Source organism: Ischnura elegans, chromosome 7 (genome assembly GCF_921293095.1).
Source record: "Ischnura elegans chromosome 7, ioIscEleg1.1, whole genome shotgun sequence".
Taxonomy (NCBI): Eukaryota; Metazoa; Arthropoda; class Insecta; order Odonata; family Coenagrionidae; genus Ischnura; species Ischnura elegans.
The window spans coordinates 33,748,649-33,768,129 of record NC_060252.1 but is presented as its reverse complement, the minus strand read 5'-3'; the positions used below and the strand labels follow the sequence as shown (position 1 = coordinate 33,768,129).

At 37.5% G+C, this 19,481-nt stretch overlaps 1 protein-coding gene across 3 annotated transcripts in view; it reads left to right on the top strand.

The window, feature by feature from the left end:
- Positions 1-10,500: 10,500 nt before the first annotated feature.
- LOC124162715 (luciferin 4-monooxygenase-like) overlaps positions 10,501-19,481 on the top strand; it is a 29,580-nt gene continuing 20,599 nt past the window's right edge. The window contains exons 1-2 of one of the 3 annotated variants that reach the window (XM_046539326.1): positions 10,501-10,572; positions 16,986-17,142. In XM_046539326.1, the coding sequence (XP_046395282.1) occupies positions 17,005-17,142 (138 nt within the window). In that variant the 5' untranslated portion in view covers positions 10,501-10,572; positions 16,986-17,004. Of the gene's footprint in view, positions 10,573-10,629; positions 10,721-15,045; positions 15,136-16,985; positions 17,143-19,481 lie in introns of those variants that run through there. The other 2 variants (XM_046539327.1, XM_046539325.1) reach the window with 2 other exon arrangements.

The following is a 19,481-nucleotide window of genomic DNA, read 5'->3' as shown; positions in this document are numbered from 1 at the left end:
TTTTTCTAGTTAGTAACTACAAACTCTAATCCCATGTATTTCAACTCATAATTAATTATCATTTTCATATACCAGGTGCCTCAAAATGAATAGCTGAGTTTTAACGCTTTCTAATGTTTATCTCACTAAACTTACAGCTTTATCATCACCTAGTGTTTTACCCGTCTGCAGGTCTCCTGCGCCAACGCTGTTTCCATTGTTTCCTGTCTCAGGCCATTTCTTTGAAGGCCTTTCATTTTCCTATTTTTAAGTTGTCAATAAACTTCAGCCTTCTCCTTCCCCTTCTTCTGATCCCTTCCACCGTTCCCTCCAAGGCTACCTTCAAAATGTCATTCCCTCTCATCACATGCCCCAGCCAGTTACTCTTTCTTTCATTTATTTTACCCATCAATTTTCTTTCCTCATATACCCTGTTTAGCACTTGCTCATTCCTTACTCGATCCGTCCACCGTATTCCCTCCATCTTCCTCCAAACCCACATCTCAAATGCTCCAATCCTGTCCCTGTCTCTCTTCCCATCGTCCAAGTCTCAGATCCATACATAAATACACCCCACACACACTACGGAACCTGGATAGCATAGTTGATAGCGCAGTGGCCCAAAGCTCTTAGTTCAATTCCGGTTCAGGGGGAACATTTTGCTGTGGCAATTAATGCGAACTTTACCAAAATACACGAGGCAGGGTTAGAAAATGGCACAAACAAACAAATCTACAGCTGTAAATATTACATAAAATTTATATATAATATTTCTCTCCCAATTCCTTTCATCTACGATATTTACCGACTCCACGTCCTCCATCTCTTTGTCATCATTCATTTCATTAGACTATGGTAATATTGACTCCCTGAGAAGCCACAGAAGAAGACATCAATCGAGAGGTAATAGCAATGCCTTGGGTGCAACGAACTAATGCTGGAAACATAGGGATCAGATGATCAGCGTTGAAACCCCACTATTCATTTTTGAAAAACCCGGTGTATTGGCAGCTGGGAGAAAACGTAAAGACTTTTTGGGAGATGCATTAGAATGCATTCGATGAGAAGCAGTAATGACTAACATTATGATAGGGAAACTAAAACTAGATGAGGTGAATGAACTCCATCATTTGGGAAACAGGATAACGGAATTAAATTAAAATAAGTAGTGGTGATAGGTAATATTACGACCTAACCGTGAAGAAGCAAGAATTAGGAGAAGAGGCTGTGCCGTGCCATCCATAATATTCAACGTTTACTCCGAGAAGTCCATTCATCAAATTAGAGAAAAGGCCTTAGGGGTGAGTATCTACGGAGGAAAAAACAACGCTCTATTGGTCTATGGCATACTTAGCTGTAATAGCAGAGACTGAGAAGGATTTGAAGAGATTTTGGCAAATATGAGTAAAGCTAATGGGTAGATATCATCTGAAAATAAGCACAAAAAACTTAAAATATATTTTGCAGCACAGGATATTAAGTCAAGGCTAACATTAAAATAGACAAAAAATTGGAAAACGTAAATGAAATCTGTTAATTGGGAGGCAGTATAACAAACCTTGTGTATTTATAAGTTGAATTTCACGTGATAGCGCGGTGTCCCTTATATCAGGTTTTCGCTGTCAAAATGGCATTTATATTCTGGCTATAAATCACATTTTTTTATCAATAGAGGGAGGTAAATATACAATTTTACCTAATTTTATACAGATTGTTCGAAACACCAACTGACGGGGTCTTCCAACAGGTAACTCGGAACGTTCTCGTCTTTGTAATCAGATGTTAATTTCAGAAATAAAACCAACACCGCAAATGTGGTTAATAAGTTCCCGGTTATTTTTACAGTCTTTATATCAACTCACCAACCTGTCTGTTTGTTTGTCTGGTACAAATCTTGTAACTCAAATTTGACTCACTTCCTGTGAAGCAAAAACGCTGAAATTTTGCACACTTCTTCATTTCCGATGACAATACATGAAAATATAACTTTTTCTCTCCAACCCCCCTTTAACCACCCCCCAGTCAACCCCCCCCAAAACATGTTTTTGATCTAAGAAGTTCCAAATGGTCGATTTTCGTGTTTCGTGGAATTTTTAACATAGGGGTAGGCATTTAAAAGCATAGGGGTGGCATTTTGAAACATAGGGGGCTTACCATTCACTGAAAATTTAATAAATATAGTGACTTTTTTAATACGTCACTTTTGGTTTTTCGGGGTCACTGAGTTTTTTTGCTTTGTGTCATATATAAACGTTGCTCATCCCCTGTAATCTAAATATAAAGGCTGGTTTAAAAAAAAATTTTTTTTATAAGAGCTTATTATTCCTAACTGTGACAGATGAAAACTTTTAAACGTCCACAAGGGAAAGATTGCCGAAAAGGCGTCGAAGGCTACACTGCCTTGCAGGGCCGATTCTTGGCATTCTTCTAGCGTAAGCGAACAACATTCCGCCTCCCCCTCAAAAATAGCCAAAGAAATAGCAGGTATTTTCTCTGGAGATATTTAAAAATAAATATAAATTATTAATGTACAAGGGTCGAGACTTGAATAACAGTGCGAACTTAAAACGTGATTGTTCTTATATATTCAATGTGATATTTTTACAGCTTAAAAATCAATTATTTATAAAAAGTCACAGTAAAACATGTAAATAAATCAATAAATACAACACACTTCTGCTTTAGAGAAATTCAATCATTTATTTACTCAACAAATAAAAACAAACTTAAGAAGTTTATAGTTGGTAACTAAAAAGAGATTTTTCTGGGGTATGGGTTTCCATTTTACGATATAGCCTTACTTCTACAATAACTTTATGGAGTATATCAACCCTCAACCTTTAGGTGAGTTTACACTGAGAAACATGTTATATAAAAAAGTTACATATGGCTAATATCATGACACAATGTTACATATAACATGTAACATTGTGTTAAAAAAATTCGTGTTATACAATACGTTTTTCGTTTCCCAAACGAAGCGGGAACACGAATTTTTGTTTTATAACACAATTTCACATGTAACATGTTACATGTATTTGTAACTCTTTCGTAAAACATGTTATATGGAATGTGAGACTTATGATAATGGTGGGTGGTGAAAAACTTGAGAAGGTTGAGCAGTTCAACTATTTAGGGAGTACGTTAGAGGAAAACGGATACAGTAGTAAGGACAGTAGGAAGAGAGTTGTATTAGCAAAGGAGGCGTTCGTGAACAGGAAGAAGCTTCTGAGGGGTTTGCTATGTAAGAATTTAAAGAAAAGGTTAGTGAAGAGTTTGATCTGGAGTGTAGCGCTTTACGGTGGAAAAACGTGGACACTTAGGAAGGAGGATGAGAGAAGACTCGAGGCATTCGAGATGTGGTTGTGGCGAAGAATGGAGTTGGAGAAGGTGAAGTGGACGGAGAGGAGGAGGAACGACGAAGTGCTGGACATGGAGGGTGAGGAGAGGCAGTTTTTACATGAGATACGGAGGAGATAGAAGGTATGGATGGGGGGGGGGGGGTACTTAGCGGTGAGGGGATGTTGGAAACAGAATTTGGATGGATTTGAAAATTTGGATGTTGGGAACAAAACAGAGGGAAGAATGATATGTAAACGAGGGAGAGGAAGGAAAAGAACAGGATTTTTAGATAGAATGAAAGGGAGTAAGTCTTATTGTGAATTGAAGAGGGAAGTGCATAATGGAAGGGAAGGCTCACGGAATTCTTCTCAGGCACTACATGGGAACCTACATTAATCGGTAGAATACTTAAATAAAAATAAATAAACTCGGTGTAAATGCACCTTAGTCTCCTTGCTTGATTCATCTACATCTACATGATACCCCGCAAGCCGCCTAAAAGGCGTGTGGCAGGGGGTGTTAGGACACCAGCCGTTTACAGCTAGAAAAAAATGAAGTGCTCTAACGAGGTTGGGACTAGCGTTTATTAAAGTCCTTTATAGCTCGGGGGAAAAACGAATTCCCATATCTATCCGTTCGGCAAAACATCTCTCTTAATTTATCGCTTCTATCGGACCTGGAAATATAGTGTGGCTCTAATATTATGTTCTCTGTGTCGCTCTTAAAGATATCCATTCTCAATTGTTCAAACAATCTAAGCCTAGCGCTCAGCCTCCGAGACTCCAATGGCTCCCAGCCTAATTCGCTTAACATCTGGGTAACACTGTCTGTACGCCCGTATCTGTTTTTGACAAAACGCGCAGCCTTCCTTTGTATTTTATTCAGTTCGCAGATTAAGTCTTTCTGCGCCGCATCCCATATGCTCGCTGCATATTCAAGGTGCGGTCGGACGAGAGCGAAATAGCACCTTTCTTTTACTTTCTCATCCGAAAATCTTCCCACAATACGCTTGACGAATCCTAATTTCTTCAGGGCTATGCCGCAAATATTCTTTATGTGTGTTCCCCACGTGAGGTTCGAGGCCATCGAAATTCCCAGGTACTTCATTTCGTCTGTTGCCTTTATGTTAACACCATCCACAGCATAAAGATGGTTGATTAGAATTGAACATTGGACTGAGCGCCATTTAGCTTAGCGCCCTACGCGGCTGCTTACTTAGCTTACCGCTTGAACCGGCCCTGATGCCTTGGGTAATGAATGCTAATGATGAATATCATTGGGAGCAGCACAACAACTAAAGGCGTGAACTATAAATCGTTCGTTCAAATCTAAGGTAAGCTGCACTTGAATAGGACACAAGCAAGAAAGGGTGGACGAGTAACTTGAAAAAAGGCCTTAATGGAAAGCAGCTACATATGTGCTACGGAAACATAGGAAAACACAGAGCGCAACGAAAACAAAAAGAGTGTAACAGATATGCTCCACGCAGTAGAATGGCAGAGCTTGAAACTTAGGAGAAAAATGAACAGAGTTTGATGGACGTTCAGAAAAGTACGAGAAGACCTTGGAGTAGATGTACTAGTGTAAAACCTAACGATGCGGAAAAAATTATGGTAAAAAAACACAACTTTTCCAAAAACGGTTTAAAATACGGTAAAAAGCAAAATATAAATTTTTCATCACTCGAAAAATCAAGCGTGGTTGCTTATTGGATTATTAAGATTCCTAGAAGAAACAAACACCATCTATAGATAAATTTTAAAACATTGAAATTTAGTTAATCAGAGCACAATGGAGCAAATTTTCAAATGTCTGATTAGTATTGAGCATTGTATTGCCACGAGAGAATGAGACGAAGAAAGTTAAGAAATGGGTCTAGAAGGACCTCATGGGTGAGAAAGCATTGGCACCCATGCTTTATTCTCCGAAGGATGAAAAGCCTATTTTTTTTACTTTTGAGAGAATTTTATATTTTTTTGAATACAGCGTTTTTTCCTTAATTTTTTGTGTTTCATTTTTTTTCTAATAACTGACTGTGAAACATTAAAAACAAAATTTTGGAATGCACTGGACATAAAATTGTTTCCTCCGACAACTTTTGGAGACAAGATTTCTAGAAGAAACAAATGAAACGGTGATATTGATGAAGTTTAAAACATTAAAATTTAGTTAATCAGAGCACAATGGAGCAAAATTTCAAATGTCTGATTATTATTTAGCGTTGTATTGCCATGAGACAATAAGACGAAGCAAGTTAAGAAAACGCGTATATTAATCAAGAGTTCAAAATGAAGTGCCGGTCACACGGGAGCTTTAAATATTAAAAAAAATAAGTTGCGGTAATAAAATAGGACCAAATAAGTGCGGTATATTTGGGTTTTGGCACTTCAAAGTAATCTTAGATGGTTTCTAACACGGACTCACATGAAAAATATTAAATACTACCAAAATATAAAAAGCATTAACATTTATTAGTTTCCTCTCCTTACCCTCCATGTCAATAACTTCTTCGTTCCTATTCCTCTCCGCCCGCCTCAACTTCTCCATACTCCTTCACAAACAAACCTCGAACGCGTCCCTTTTGCCGTCCTTCTTCAGCAGAGACCACGTTTCCGCGCTGTTAAGCGCTAACTCCAGATCAGCCACTACGCCGTTCTTTTCTTTACACCCTTGCCTTATTATCCACATTTATTAGCTCTTTCCTATTCATTAAGAATAAAACTAATTAAGAATCTTTCTTCCTGACATCCTAACCAGTGTGTGAGTTCTCCCCTTAAATGCTGCCTAAATTGTTAACTACTCCACCTTCTGAAATTTGAGCAAATCAACTTAAATACTAAGCTTCACATTCACTCCACGCACTACTATCTAACGCGACCTGTCCTCTTCTTTCCACAGAAGCCACGTTTCCGCGCCTATAAGCGCCCGCTCCAGATCAACCTCTACACCGTCATTTTCTTTTCACCCTTGCACTGTTATCCTCCCACTAGCTCTTTCCTATTAATAACCGCTAAATCCATTGTAAAATCTTTCTTCCTGATGACCTTACCAGTATGCGAGGTTTACCCTAACATACAAACTAAATTTTAAAAATTTCCACCAGCTGAAATTTCAAGTCATTGAACATTCTATTGTTTCATTGAAAATTCAAATCAACTTTTAAACTGATCATCACATCCCAAAATTTATTTGGTTATACTGTCATTAAGCCAAGTTTCGCATTCTTTACACCGAGTTTTCATTAAATTTCCAGTGAAATTAAACCGTAAAATAATATAAATTTCACAATAGTTCACTTTTCTACATTCAAAGTGACAAAACGGTTTACCAAGCTTTCTTAATCAATTTATAACAAATAGTTTGTGAATACAAATTTCGATTACAGCTCAGCAACTCCAATACGTACTTTAAGCCAGTAAATGTTAAAATGAAACCGTTGAGATAGTGTGGAAGCCATATATAACCGTGGCCCACACAGTAGCTACCTCATTTTTATCTCAATTGCATCCGTACAGATTTATCAGCCTCATTAATCTTTCCAGTGGAAATACACAAACGTCATTCCTGGGTACTATTCGTGCATCCTAAGTCTACTCGAAGAAGACAGAAAACGGTACTTTAACGATAACGAAACAATGGTGCTCAATAAGCAGGTAAACAGAGACAAAGTTCAACAACGGTATTTTTGGGCCAAGGGAGATATGGCAATGACCTATCACAGAGACCGACCCAGGCCAATGCTCGTTGGGCTGTAGAATAAACTGCATTGTTTCAAACGTAATTAGGGAATCTCTGCATAGTTAAAACTACAAGTGCGTTCCTCAGCAAAAATATTATAGTTGGAAAAATATTTAAAACATAATTTCTCTACATTATTTATTTAATTATTGTACTGTTTCAAATTTGGGTAAAATGTTTTAGTGTTTAAGTTTCCTTTTTCACACAAATATTAGGCACACTGCATTGTCAATGGTACACATACGCCATTTTGTTAATATGCTTCTGTAAACAGGCTTTTTGGGGTGAGTTTTGTACTCACCGGTACAGCCATCAATTACACACGCCTTAGCGCGGTCACTATCGTGAAGGAATTAAATTGTTAACTTGCTGGGGCTAACTTGGTTTACCGGGATAGCTATAACGACAAATAATATAAGACACAAAGTTAAATTTCCGGAGTCTTTCACACTCTCTGAATATATTTAATGGAGAAAATAAAGGGTGAAAAACTTATGGACTAAAATTTCATAGGGGTGAGAAAGAGAGGGAAGGGAAGAGGGGGTGGGTGGAGGTGTTAAGGCAACGCATCACTCCAGTCGAATTTATTTATTGTATTACTTCTAATTTGGGCCAAAATTTTTAATTTTTAAGTTTCCTTTTTCACATAAACACTCAACTACATTGTCAACGGATTTTGGCTTTTTCGGGACCTATTACTAGTTTAAATCTTAAGATATCATCTGGAAATGCTCATGGTACATTATGAACACCATTGCCAATATTTCTTTGCATGTCAAATATAGAAAAGTCAATATCTTAGAAAATAAATCAGGTCAAAATTTCAAATTTGAAATACAAGCAAATGTTGAAAGGATCTGACTCTATAAATAGGAATGAAAACGTAAATTGAAGGAATAAAAACTTTTCTTTTTCCACGTGGCGATATATTTTGTCCGACCATGTTTTCGTTACGGCTTAATATTTTCAAGGTGAGTACAGGTAAACTGAGCAGTATGGATTTTGTTTAAACAAATGGACTGGGAATTTTTCGCGTGCTAAGGGGTTGGTTATCCCCCTCTATTTTTTAAAGCAACTACATATTCTAACTACAGTCAATTAAATATAGTACTCAATTTACCTGTAATCCTCACCTTGAAAATGTTACGCTGTAACGAAACCATGGTCAGACAAAATAAGTCAACACATGGAAAAAGCAAAGTTTTTATTCCTTCAACTCATACGAAAAAGGATTTCCACCACGTCACGCCCGCTACCATTACTTATCTATAAACCATGTATAAACCCTGACATTTTCAAAACGAAAACCTAAGTTTTAGAGAAGAAATATGCAGCGAAAAAAACTGGTTAAGACAGAGTCCTCTGTATTGCACTCTCAACACTACTCCGTCACCATGTCGAATAGTCGCACACGCTTCCACGATGGGAAAGGCGATGTCAGCTAGACACAGGGGCTATTTGGCCGCCTCGCATCCACGCATTCTCGCATGTGTTCTGGCAATAGGGTAGATTCCTTCATCACAGAAAACTAAAGGCATTGATTGCGATTCGTTACCCACCGTTAGTGTATTCATAATACACAAATAATAAGGCGAATGATTTTTTCTCTGTGGATTTTTCGCACAACATTGTTTGCCACATAAGTAATGGCGAAGTTGATGAAGCATTGACTTCGAGGCTTTTGGAGTTATTTTTTTTAAATTTACCATTTGAAAATTAAGAGAAATGGTCAATTCTACGGCAATAAACATTTCTAATAATTCCATTTCCAAGAGTTTCATATGATTTTCGAAGTTCCCCTAGCTGTCACTCTTCAAATTGTTGTACTTTGGTTCGTATTCTCCGAAAAATACCAACTCATTTTGAATTCCGACGATTTTCCTACGTTCAAGAAACGTAATAAAAAAGGTGATACCTGCACATATCACCATAAAGCTGTAGATGGCGTTTAGCCTAACAATAGCTGACTAAACTGGGTTCCATAGTTGACCCATCTAACAATCCGGGTTCGAACCCTGGTCAAGGCGAATGATTTTTTCCTCTGTGGATTTTTAGCACAATTGGTGAATTGCGGGTGACTCCGTAAAGATATCACACTGGCTAGCCCCGGTATTCTCAAACTAAAGAATGTTGGCCTACTACGACTCTACATCTTACTTATTATAAGGCAATCAAGAGGACTCTGAATCACGCGAACGTGATGCGTCCTCTAGAGGAAATATTGGGAAAGAAATAAATAATTGAAGACCTGAGAGAAAGAATTGGATAATGATGACACACTGCGAAAAAGAGATGAGAAATCGAAAAGACGGCGAAGCATAAGGGTTTCCCTGTGGGGCATATAAAGGCTTTGGAGAGAGTTCAAAGAAAAGCGGCTCGATACGTTTTGGGTAGGCATCGGAGGATAGAGAGCCTATCAGGCATGTTAAAAATACTGGGGTGGGAATCTTTGGAAAGTAAGAGAAAGAGAAACCGACTCTGCGGTATGTATAAAATATACAAAGGGGATAAAGCATGGAGGGAATTAAGCAATGAAGTGGGAAAACCTATTTCATTGGTAGGAACGATCATCAGTTCAAAATCAAATTCCGGGCGCAAAGGACCAATGTTAAAAAAATTTCATACCTGAAAAAACAATTGAAGATGGAACAGATTGCCTGCAGAGTTATTTGAGCCCTTTCCTCGTAATGTAAAAATATTTGAGAAAAAGCAGAAAAAGTATTAATTTTTTAGAAATTTTAAAATTTGTACAACTGTCTAGTTGATATGTGACTTTGTGGGGATGTTGTGTTTTTCTTTTTGTATATACATGTTACCACCTGGCCAGTTGCCAAATTGTAACTTATGCAATAATAATAATAAAAGTAATCCATTTTTCTCACTTTCTCTTCGGCTGCTTCGCACGTGTTTCATCAATGGAATCTTGTAATTGGTTTTTAACCCACTTCCCATTGTCCGATCGGCTTAAAATTTTGTATACTTGCTTGCTCTTGATAACAAGTCCTCTAATTAATTAACTAAATTACCATAAAGAAAAATAGTCTTAAACTTTCTCCTTAGATGGCGTAAGTTTCTTCTAGAACTCAGAGTCCTCTAGATTGCTTTCTCAACACTACTCTCTCAGTAGTTATCATATGGAAATATAGAGGACTCTGCTAGAACTCTTCCTTGTCCTATGGATGGCAATTCTCTACACCAGCGTTTCCCAACCAGTGGGTCGCGACCCACTAGTGGGTCGCGAGCGGAATTTAAGTGGGTCGCGGCGTGGCTCTTGAAAATGTACCAAATTTAACTGATTCACCAGATAATTTTAATTTTATGTATGTGTCATTTTTATTATTTTTTTAACATAAAAAATCTTGGTACAATGCTTGCCTATTACATTGAAACGAAAACAATAGCGTAACAGTGCTTATGCACGATCTGGCAACACCGCCGCCGCACCGCACACATCGCTTTCTCACTCGCGCAGATCTCGGTTGTTATTCTCAGTCTGGCAACGACTTTGCACGCGTAAGTACAGACGATAGTGGCTTGATACTTTTTCTAGCGTTGTTTCGGTTTAAAAGTTTTGGTGTTTGGGTTGCATGTTAAGTAGTTGGTGATGGAGAAGTGGCTGAAAACTGGATCATGCGTTAAGAGAAAAAAGGAATCTACTGACGTAAGTGAGCTCAATCGGCCTTCTACTAGCAATGACATTAAAATGCCTCGAGTATCGTCAAATGTTAAGATAGGGAAAAAATATTTCGAAAATATTGTCCTGAATACATTCAATACGGATTTACATTCATAGGTACGGATGAAGAACCTATACCTCAATGCGTACTTTGTTTTGAAACCTTGGCTAATGAAAGAATGAAACCTTCAAAACCTCAGAGGCATATTTCGACGAAACACCCTGAATATAAACCTTTGACATTTTTTCAAAGTAAGAAAGCGGAACTGTTTTCGACTCGTTCAAATATGGAGAATGTATCATCAGGGCAAAGTAATAAAAAAATTACTATGGCCTCATACCACCTGTCATTGCTAATAGCAAAAAATGGTGCTCCGCACACGGCAGGATATCTGGGCACTTCTGCTTGACGAAAAATCAGGTAAAAAGATAGATCAAATATCCCTATCCAACACTACAGTGAAACGTAGAGAGACGTTTAATTGTAATATTGAGTAATTATAATAAACCAATTTTGTATAGTTTTTTTCATTACTAAGATGTGTACATGTTTATTTACATTTCCCATATCCTTAAGTTTTTATACTTAGTATGTTTCCATTTCATAAGATTGACCAAATGTATATTAATACCGCTTAAGTGTACAATATGTATACATACGTATTTGTATGTGTGTGTATAATTATGGGTGGGGTAGGGGTGGGTCGCGAAAATGGAAAAAATTGAAAGGTGGGTCGCTAGACATAAAGGGTTGGGAACCACTGCTCTACACTACTCCCTCATAGTGTAACTATGTGGTGCATTATCGACAACTCAGACGACTCTGATAGGACTTTTCACACTGAAAGTTGACGGAGGATACGAGTTCAAGACCAGTCCTTTCCGAAATTTTGATTTTCAAAAGTTGATTTTTTTATATTTCACAAAAATACATTATGAAAAACAACATGAACTTAAAAAAAAATATTTAAAATTAAAGCTTTAAAAAAATTTTATACTGTTTCGGGAAAAAGGCTGTTTGTTATATTTTAAATAACTATTCACTGTTATATCTTTTCTGTTTAAAAGTAGGTATTATTAATAATTAGCGTTGTTAAGATTTAGGCTAATATACGTCAAATATGAACGCGCCACCGTGAGGAAAACATCGTGAGGCACTTCCAACCTAGAAATATATCTGTGGCTTCCAAAAATTGGTTCGAGGAATCAAGTCCGGAATTTCCACCAATTCCAGCCATTTTTCTCGGAAAAGCCCAGTTCTCGAACTTCTAGTTACGCCACTCATGATAAACAAATGAGGCGAAAATGACGCACGTGGGTAAATAGCGAAGATTTACGAGGCATTCCTCACGTATCATGCACGATGTATTCCTTACGCCACTACATTTATGATGCATTCCTCACGCCATTATCACTCCTAGCTGGGGAGTTGCCAGGATTTTCGCTCGGGGGGCGGGGTCCAAGACCAGGGGGGAAATCTTTTAAAAAACAGCGTATTAAGTAGATGGTTTTAAACTAATTTTTACACTTAACATTAAAAAGAAGAACTTTGTGCTTTCACATTAATATTTATTCACGACCATGGTTTCAACGTTAGACGTCATCATCAGGTGAACTCTACAGAGGTCCATCACATCCTTTTATACCAGGCTAGGAGGGGTAGGGAGGAAGGTAATTAGGTTGAACGGATTGGTCAACAGAGAAGAGGGAGGGGGATAAAAACTTGGTCATATGGTATGAAAGAAGTTAGGAAGAAGTTAGTTTTTCCCCCTCCCTCTTCTCTGTTGACCAATCCGTTCAACCTAATTACCTTCCTCCCTACCCCTCCTAGCCTGGTATAAAAGGATGTGATGGACCTCTGTAGAGTTCACCTGATGATGACGTCTAACGTTGAAACAATGGTCGTGAATAAATATAAATGTGAAAGCACGAAGTTCTTCTTTTTAATGTTAATTATGAATCGCTTTCACCACGTTACGCCTCAAACAATTAATTTTTAACTTTTCATAAGAAAAAAACTTCATTTATCAAAGAAATCCTTGGTAAATTCCTGATCTTTCAATAATTTGTTTTCTTTTAGGAAGAAAGGTGACTGTTTTTATATTTCAGTGGTGTCCGGACCCCCCGAACCTCCTACCTCGCTAAGCCACTGACTCCTATTCATGCACTTCGTCCCATTATATCAACAGACCCTATCATAATAACTACACCACCAAATATTAATCTGGCAATCGCAAATGGAATCATTTATTCCCCCCCTCCCATAGATCCGATACTGTACCTCTCCAAAATCGACAGAAACCCTAGGAGAAATTTTCGAAACTCTAAATTTTCTATATATTACAGTGTTGCCAATTGTTTCTACTTTTTAGGGCATTTGGGGGTCAAAAAGTCGATAGTAATTAGGAACTTGAATATCGCGGAGAAGATAGTTGATGACACCAAAGTCATTGTGGAAGCCATTAGTCCACGCCTTGTAACAGTTAGAAAGCCTGGAAGCCAAGAACTGTTAGGTGAGCCAAGGAGTTAATGTAAGTAGATTAGAAATCACCGAAAAAATCCATAAAGGAAAAACGGAAAACAAAAATTATAAGATCTGGCAAAATTACCAGGGAAGGCCGCAGGCTCATTCCGACAGACAAAAACAGTTTTAAATGTTCTCAATATATGGTATTAGTTTTAATTTTCTTCGTCAGCAATTTAGTTATCAACTCTGGCTTAAGCGTTCGTACGATTCACCACCCAGAAGTAGAAAATAAAAAGAAAATAAACAAAGATTAAAAAACACGCTATTTCCAAAAATGGCAAAAAGTGCACCGAAAGTTAAAAAAAAATAAGCTTTTCATATCTCGGAGAATAAATCGTGGGCGCTGATTGGGTTAAGATATTAAATATTACGTTCCAATCCTTATTCACTAGTATTATTCCAATCAAGATAGCAATATATGCGATCAGCCAGTGGCGTAACTATGGGGGGATAAGGGGATGGATCCATCATGGATCACCCCCCCCTAAAGCCTCAGAGAAATAAAAAAATATTTAAAGCTAATGTCTAGTTTTAACATTTAATCTATTTTAAGTCATTTTTTTAGCGCCAAAATGATGTAAGATGTATTTCCAGAATTGTCAATTTTCAAAAATTTTCCCGAACCCTCATTGCTTGGGGGGGAGGGGCAACCAAGGCCATCCCATCCCCCCCCCCCTCCCAAAGCATATTCCTTGTTACGCCACTGCGTTCAGCGATGTGGCTATTATAGCAGAGTCAGGTGAAATAATGGGACGAATTGGGAGGTTAGTATTGATAATGGCAACGTGAGGAACGCATTATAAATCTGCGCTGTTTACCCACGTTTACTCTTCTACAGTCACTTGTAATAAACCTAATCACCGCAGATACTTTACTCTCAGGGTGATAAAGAGCTTTTTTTCTACTTTTTAGTTCATTTCTTACTGTTTCTTTTTAAATCGTGTTTTTTAATCTTTTTAATTATATCAGTTCAGTTTATGTATATTATTCATGATGTTTATTCAGTATCTTGGACTGTAGGTCTTGAAGAATTTTAAATGCAACTTTTTGCCAACTTTTTCCGGTATATTAATACACCGTCATCAGAACTATGAATGAATATGAGTACATACTTTTGACACATAAAAGAAGGCATAAGAAGTTAAAAAAAAGTTTTTTTTACAATGAAATAACATCAATAAAAAACAATTCAGTAGTAAATTAATTAAAAAGAACAGACTATAATTTTGAAATATGGTTTTGCGTCAAAATTCAAGTCTCCTATTTTAAATTATTTTACAGTTGAATTATTTTCCTTCTACAATTTTATAATTGTAAAAAAATTATAACCTAATATGCCTTTTTTGTAATGTAATCATGGATTCTGTTTTAGTCCATAGCCCGGGTGAAAGTGTATAAATATACCGAAACCTAGGCAAAAAGCTGCATTTAAAATTCTTCAACACCTATGTACTTTAAGACACTGGATCAACATAAAACATGGAGGTCAAGAGAAAGAAAACGAAAGAAATCATGATGATAATGATTCGAAAAATTATCGGTTAAAAAAATCAGATTTAAAAGTGTTTCGCAGATAAAATCCTAGAAAATTTACTTTAATGAGTTTAGATAAGGGGGGATTTCTATCGTAAATAATGCAAGTCATCGGCGGGGAGCGACCAGGACCGCGGATGCATTGGAAGGAGATGATGTTTGCACGGCATGAAATCACTGTCAAGACGACATGCTAGACCAATAAAACCAGTGAGATAACAAAAAAAACTCGAACTACGCTCATAGGAAGGCAGAAGACGATCAGGCAGCGACCGAAAACAAAGAGTCTGTAGAGCTCAGAGCGAACATTCTCAGAACGTGTACAGAGAACAGCAGCCAGGTATGTGAAAAGCCGTTTCGATTGTCTTAATAGTGTTACTAACCTCCATTACCAACAACGATGGGAATCACTGCCAGACCGTGGATTGAAAACTAGACGAAACCCATTATGAAATTTCAAGAGCAGTTAATTTTCCCACTGAGCCGTATCTTATGAATGCCAACATAATACGACAGATCAGATCATAAAAATAAAATAAGACAGATAGACGAAAGAAAATATAATATATATCGAATATCGTCATTTCAGCGATCGATAAGAGACTATAACGGTCGAGTTAGGACTTAGAAATAGGTTAGTTGACTGGCAGTGTAACCTGTACCTATTCCTTAATGCATGCTTCTCAGTTTTCCAAGATTTTCTAACGACATGTTTTGCATGTCCTAGCTTCTAAAGCATATATATCCCTAAGTAAGATACAAATCAATCCAATAGCGTATATGTTGTGTAGTGCATAATAGTGGAAGTAAATTTCTATCTTTTGGTGCATATTGGTGATAGTTCACCCCCTGCCAAACACATCTGCAACTGTCTCGCACAGTAATATGCAGAGTTCCCCCGGAATCCCCCTGGTGTCCCATCATGGTTCGGAAAACTGCATTCGCTGCCTACGAGCAAAAATAGAGACGTAACATCTACATTATTCGCCCTAGGGTCGATAAAAAAAAGTACGTTTCCTCAGATAGTAAGATCCGTCCAGGAATTAAAAAATACTCGAAGCTCCGATTAATACTTTCTTATAAGGTGACCCATTACTCCCGGATCGTATTCTGTCCTTTTGCGTTAAGCATTTCTCGTTTGCAACTTACGCTAATATTTTGAAAATATCGGCCTTATTAACATTTAAATATAGCTCAAGCATAAAACTTCCATATCTGATAAAATACTCAGGTTAAATTTTCAACAATGAGGTAGTGACGAATTCTGAAAAAAAACCAATCTCCTCAAAACAAATCTCAAGTTGACAGCGTAATGTGCAATGTGTCAACCCTGCCGCGTGAACGGCGGTGAAATTTACAAGGGTCGCCGTGAGAAAAATTCCTTCGCACCGGAAATCGAACCACGAGCCATATGGCTTTCCGGGCCACTGCGCAGGCCACTACGTTACCCGCTTTACTGGTTTCCATGGCGATTGCACCGAAGCTGGATTGCGCGGGAAAATCAGGAACCTGGATAGCGAAGTGGTCTGCGCACTGGTCCGGGCAAAGACAAATATTGAACATCGATGATTTTTTCAAAACAAAACAGGAGAATGCACAGTTCATTACAAGGTCTGGTGCCACATGAAATAAAAATCGTTGAAATTAACGCATTCATCCGTAACCACCATGAGTAACATCACAGATCAAGGCTTTCTCTGTCAAATAAAGAAGGACCTGGTAAAGAACGACCACAAAATTATAAGTATAATTACTACCTTAGATTTGTTAAGTGACATAAGGTCTTCAGCCAGTGTGAACTGCGAAGCTTTCTATAACCGTCTCCCTTATCAAAGAAGATTTTTCTAATCAAAGCAGCATCCTAATGTAATAATAACACAATAACCAAAAAAACATGTCTACACGCATCCCCATCTTATAATTTCCAAAGTGTTTTTATAATGTTATTTATTTTTATTTAGTATATTTATCATTTATATTATTTTCTATACTATTTTTTAATCGAATAAAAATAGAATACAAAATCGATCACGGCGATGAAATTAACAGAAATAAAATATCGATGAAATAAACTTTCCTCATCACAAATTTTTAGTCACTCTGAAGCGAAATATTAATTGTAAAAGATTCAAATACTTTCTCCATAATTTCGCTACAGTATAAATTATAACTCCACTTTCCTCTCGACAGGTGATACAACAGCAATAAAATGGGATCCAACGACACAAACATTGTGAAATCTCCGTACAAGAGTCTTATCAAAAGTACTCCGGATGTAAGCATCACAGATTTTCTATTCGAAAGCCTGGATATGAACTATGAACTACTGCAGGACCAAATTTGGGTGGTGAGTAATTTGTGAAACACCGGATTCTTATTCCAGATGTTGGTCAAGCAAATGCATGCGAAGGTGCTTTTCCTTCGATGAATTCGGTTGACGCCGACAATATTAAGAGTTACGTCGAATTTCAGCGAGTTTATCTCAGAAACACATATAAAAGTCAAAATTTTTTATCTTTACCTGCAGTATTTGTCTAGTCGACGAACACTAAAGCCCGTATGACACTTTCCAATTTATTGGCCAATATATCGGCGCGCAATATTGGTTAAAATATTGGGCTTTACGCATCGTACGACACGTACCAATATTTACACAAATATTGGCCGTCATAGTGTTCTAATACCCCACTAGAGAACGCCACATAACACAAAATGACAAAAGAGCATCTCAAGACGCAGACTGATTGCCAATGATTGATTGATGAGCTACAGAATGGGAGGTGGCATAATAATTGTGAATTTAATAACTATTTCGTGGTGCGGCAAAGATATTCCCGAATTGCTCGAAATTTCATTCGGGTGAGTTCCTTGAATAGGCAAGGTGAGATAGGCAATATTGTGATCTCATAGGTGAGCCACGTAGCGGCTCGTTTTGGCTGGAATGTGTTCATCGAATAAACAGAGGTTGTGTCATTAATTGGAACTTTCACCCGAAAATTTAGCGCTCAAATCATGGAAAATAGTTTAATAATTGTAAATTAAACAAAATATAGACGCAATCGAGGAGAAACACGACGTTTTTATTCATTAAATATCCGAAATGTTATTTCCGAATTACCCACTTTAGATAGTTGATGTTTGTGAATTTATGTTCTCTCAAAGTATATATTAATTATTTGAGCTATTTCATGGGTTGTCATGCTTCCAAAGTTTTTATATATTATAATAAAATTTCGAGGTGGATGCCAATGGCAAGATGGACGCCGTGCGCTCATATCATTCACGGAAATCATTCGAACATATTAGAACAGGCCTGAAATTTCATTCGAATGATCATTCGAATACAGGAAATTTCCGTTATACACGGTGAATGATGGTCATTCGAATGATCCTTCGAAAGATCATTCACCGTGTAAAGCGGCCTTAATAGCCAAACCGAATGTTTTGCAAAGAGCTTCTAGTTTTGGCCACTAGGAGTCGACAAGACTGATTTCTGATTGAAGATTGGCCGCGAGAAAATAGAACCTGTTCTAAATTCCAGATTGGGCGAGAAATTGTGTCCAATATTGTGAAACGGATATTGGGCTAGAAATTGGTGTGTGTCAGTGGGTCCACAATCCAATATCCAATTCGTGCTCCGCTCCGTTCGGGAAAATAAAAACGTGTTGTAAAATGCGAATTTTTTGCTTTATAACGCAATATCACATGTGATGTGTTACACGGATTTGTAATTTTTTCGTAAAAAAAGTTATATGTTACTTGTTTATTTAACATGTTACTCAGTGTAATGTAAACACAGCTAAATATAGAGTTCCGATAACCCTATACCTCATTCACCAATGTATTAAAATCGACTTAGGTGTCTCCGACGCAATAATGAACTAATGTCATTGACTACTAACGATCATGGTATATAGCAGAGACTGGGAATAAGCCATACAGTCAATTTTTTGGCATGTGCACGCGTAAAGGCATGCGAAAAACGGTAAATTCTTATTAGAGAATTAATGTAATGTGCATTTCGTCAAACATAATACGGTACTTTCCTTCACCAAAGAAAACGAAAGGCATTGATTGCGATTCGTTACCCACCGTTAGTGTATTCATAATATACAAATTATTTGGTTTTAGAAATACCGGTTTAGACGAATGGCAAGGGTCAATTTTATCCTCATTTGAAAAAGGCCAGATTGGCGCCCATGCGATGCCACTCCACGTGACGTCACACGGACCTAGTTTCTATACGAGTAGATAGGAGTTTTACATCGTCTGAGATTACCAATGCATGCATAAGGCACAGAGCTCAGGGAAACATGTCTTAATAATCACCTATAAAAACTGGCTAAGGCCGGGAAGTTTTCTTCGTTTGATAAGGTATTAATAATTCTTATTTAAGCCAAGCGCTGCCTGCTAGCAGGGTACTCTGCTACCTGCTAGCATCCAGCGTCGTATCAGCGCTCAAAGCCTCGCCCCAAGGTCACCTCACTTGCGGCAGCGGGAACCAGAACGACGTCACACGGAGTTTTTCCTAGCATTCATACTTAGCCGTCGCGTTTTCGCACGCTTGAAAATTTTCACTTTTCACTTAAACGCGAAAAATAGATATCGCCATTTAAAAATCTAAAAGCGTGGAATACGTACTCCAGAAGTAATTATCTTTCGATTTATGCAATTAAAAAAATAATA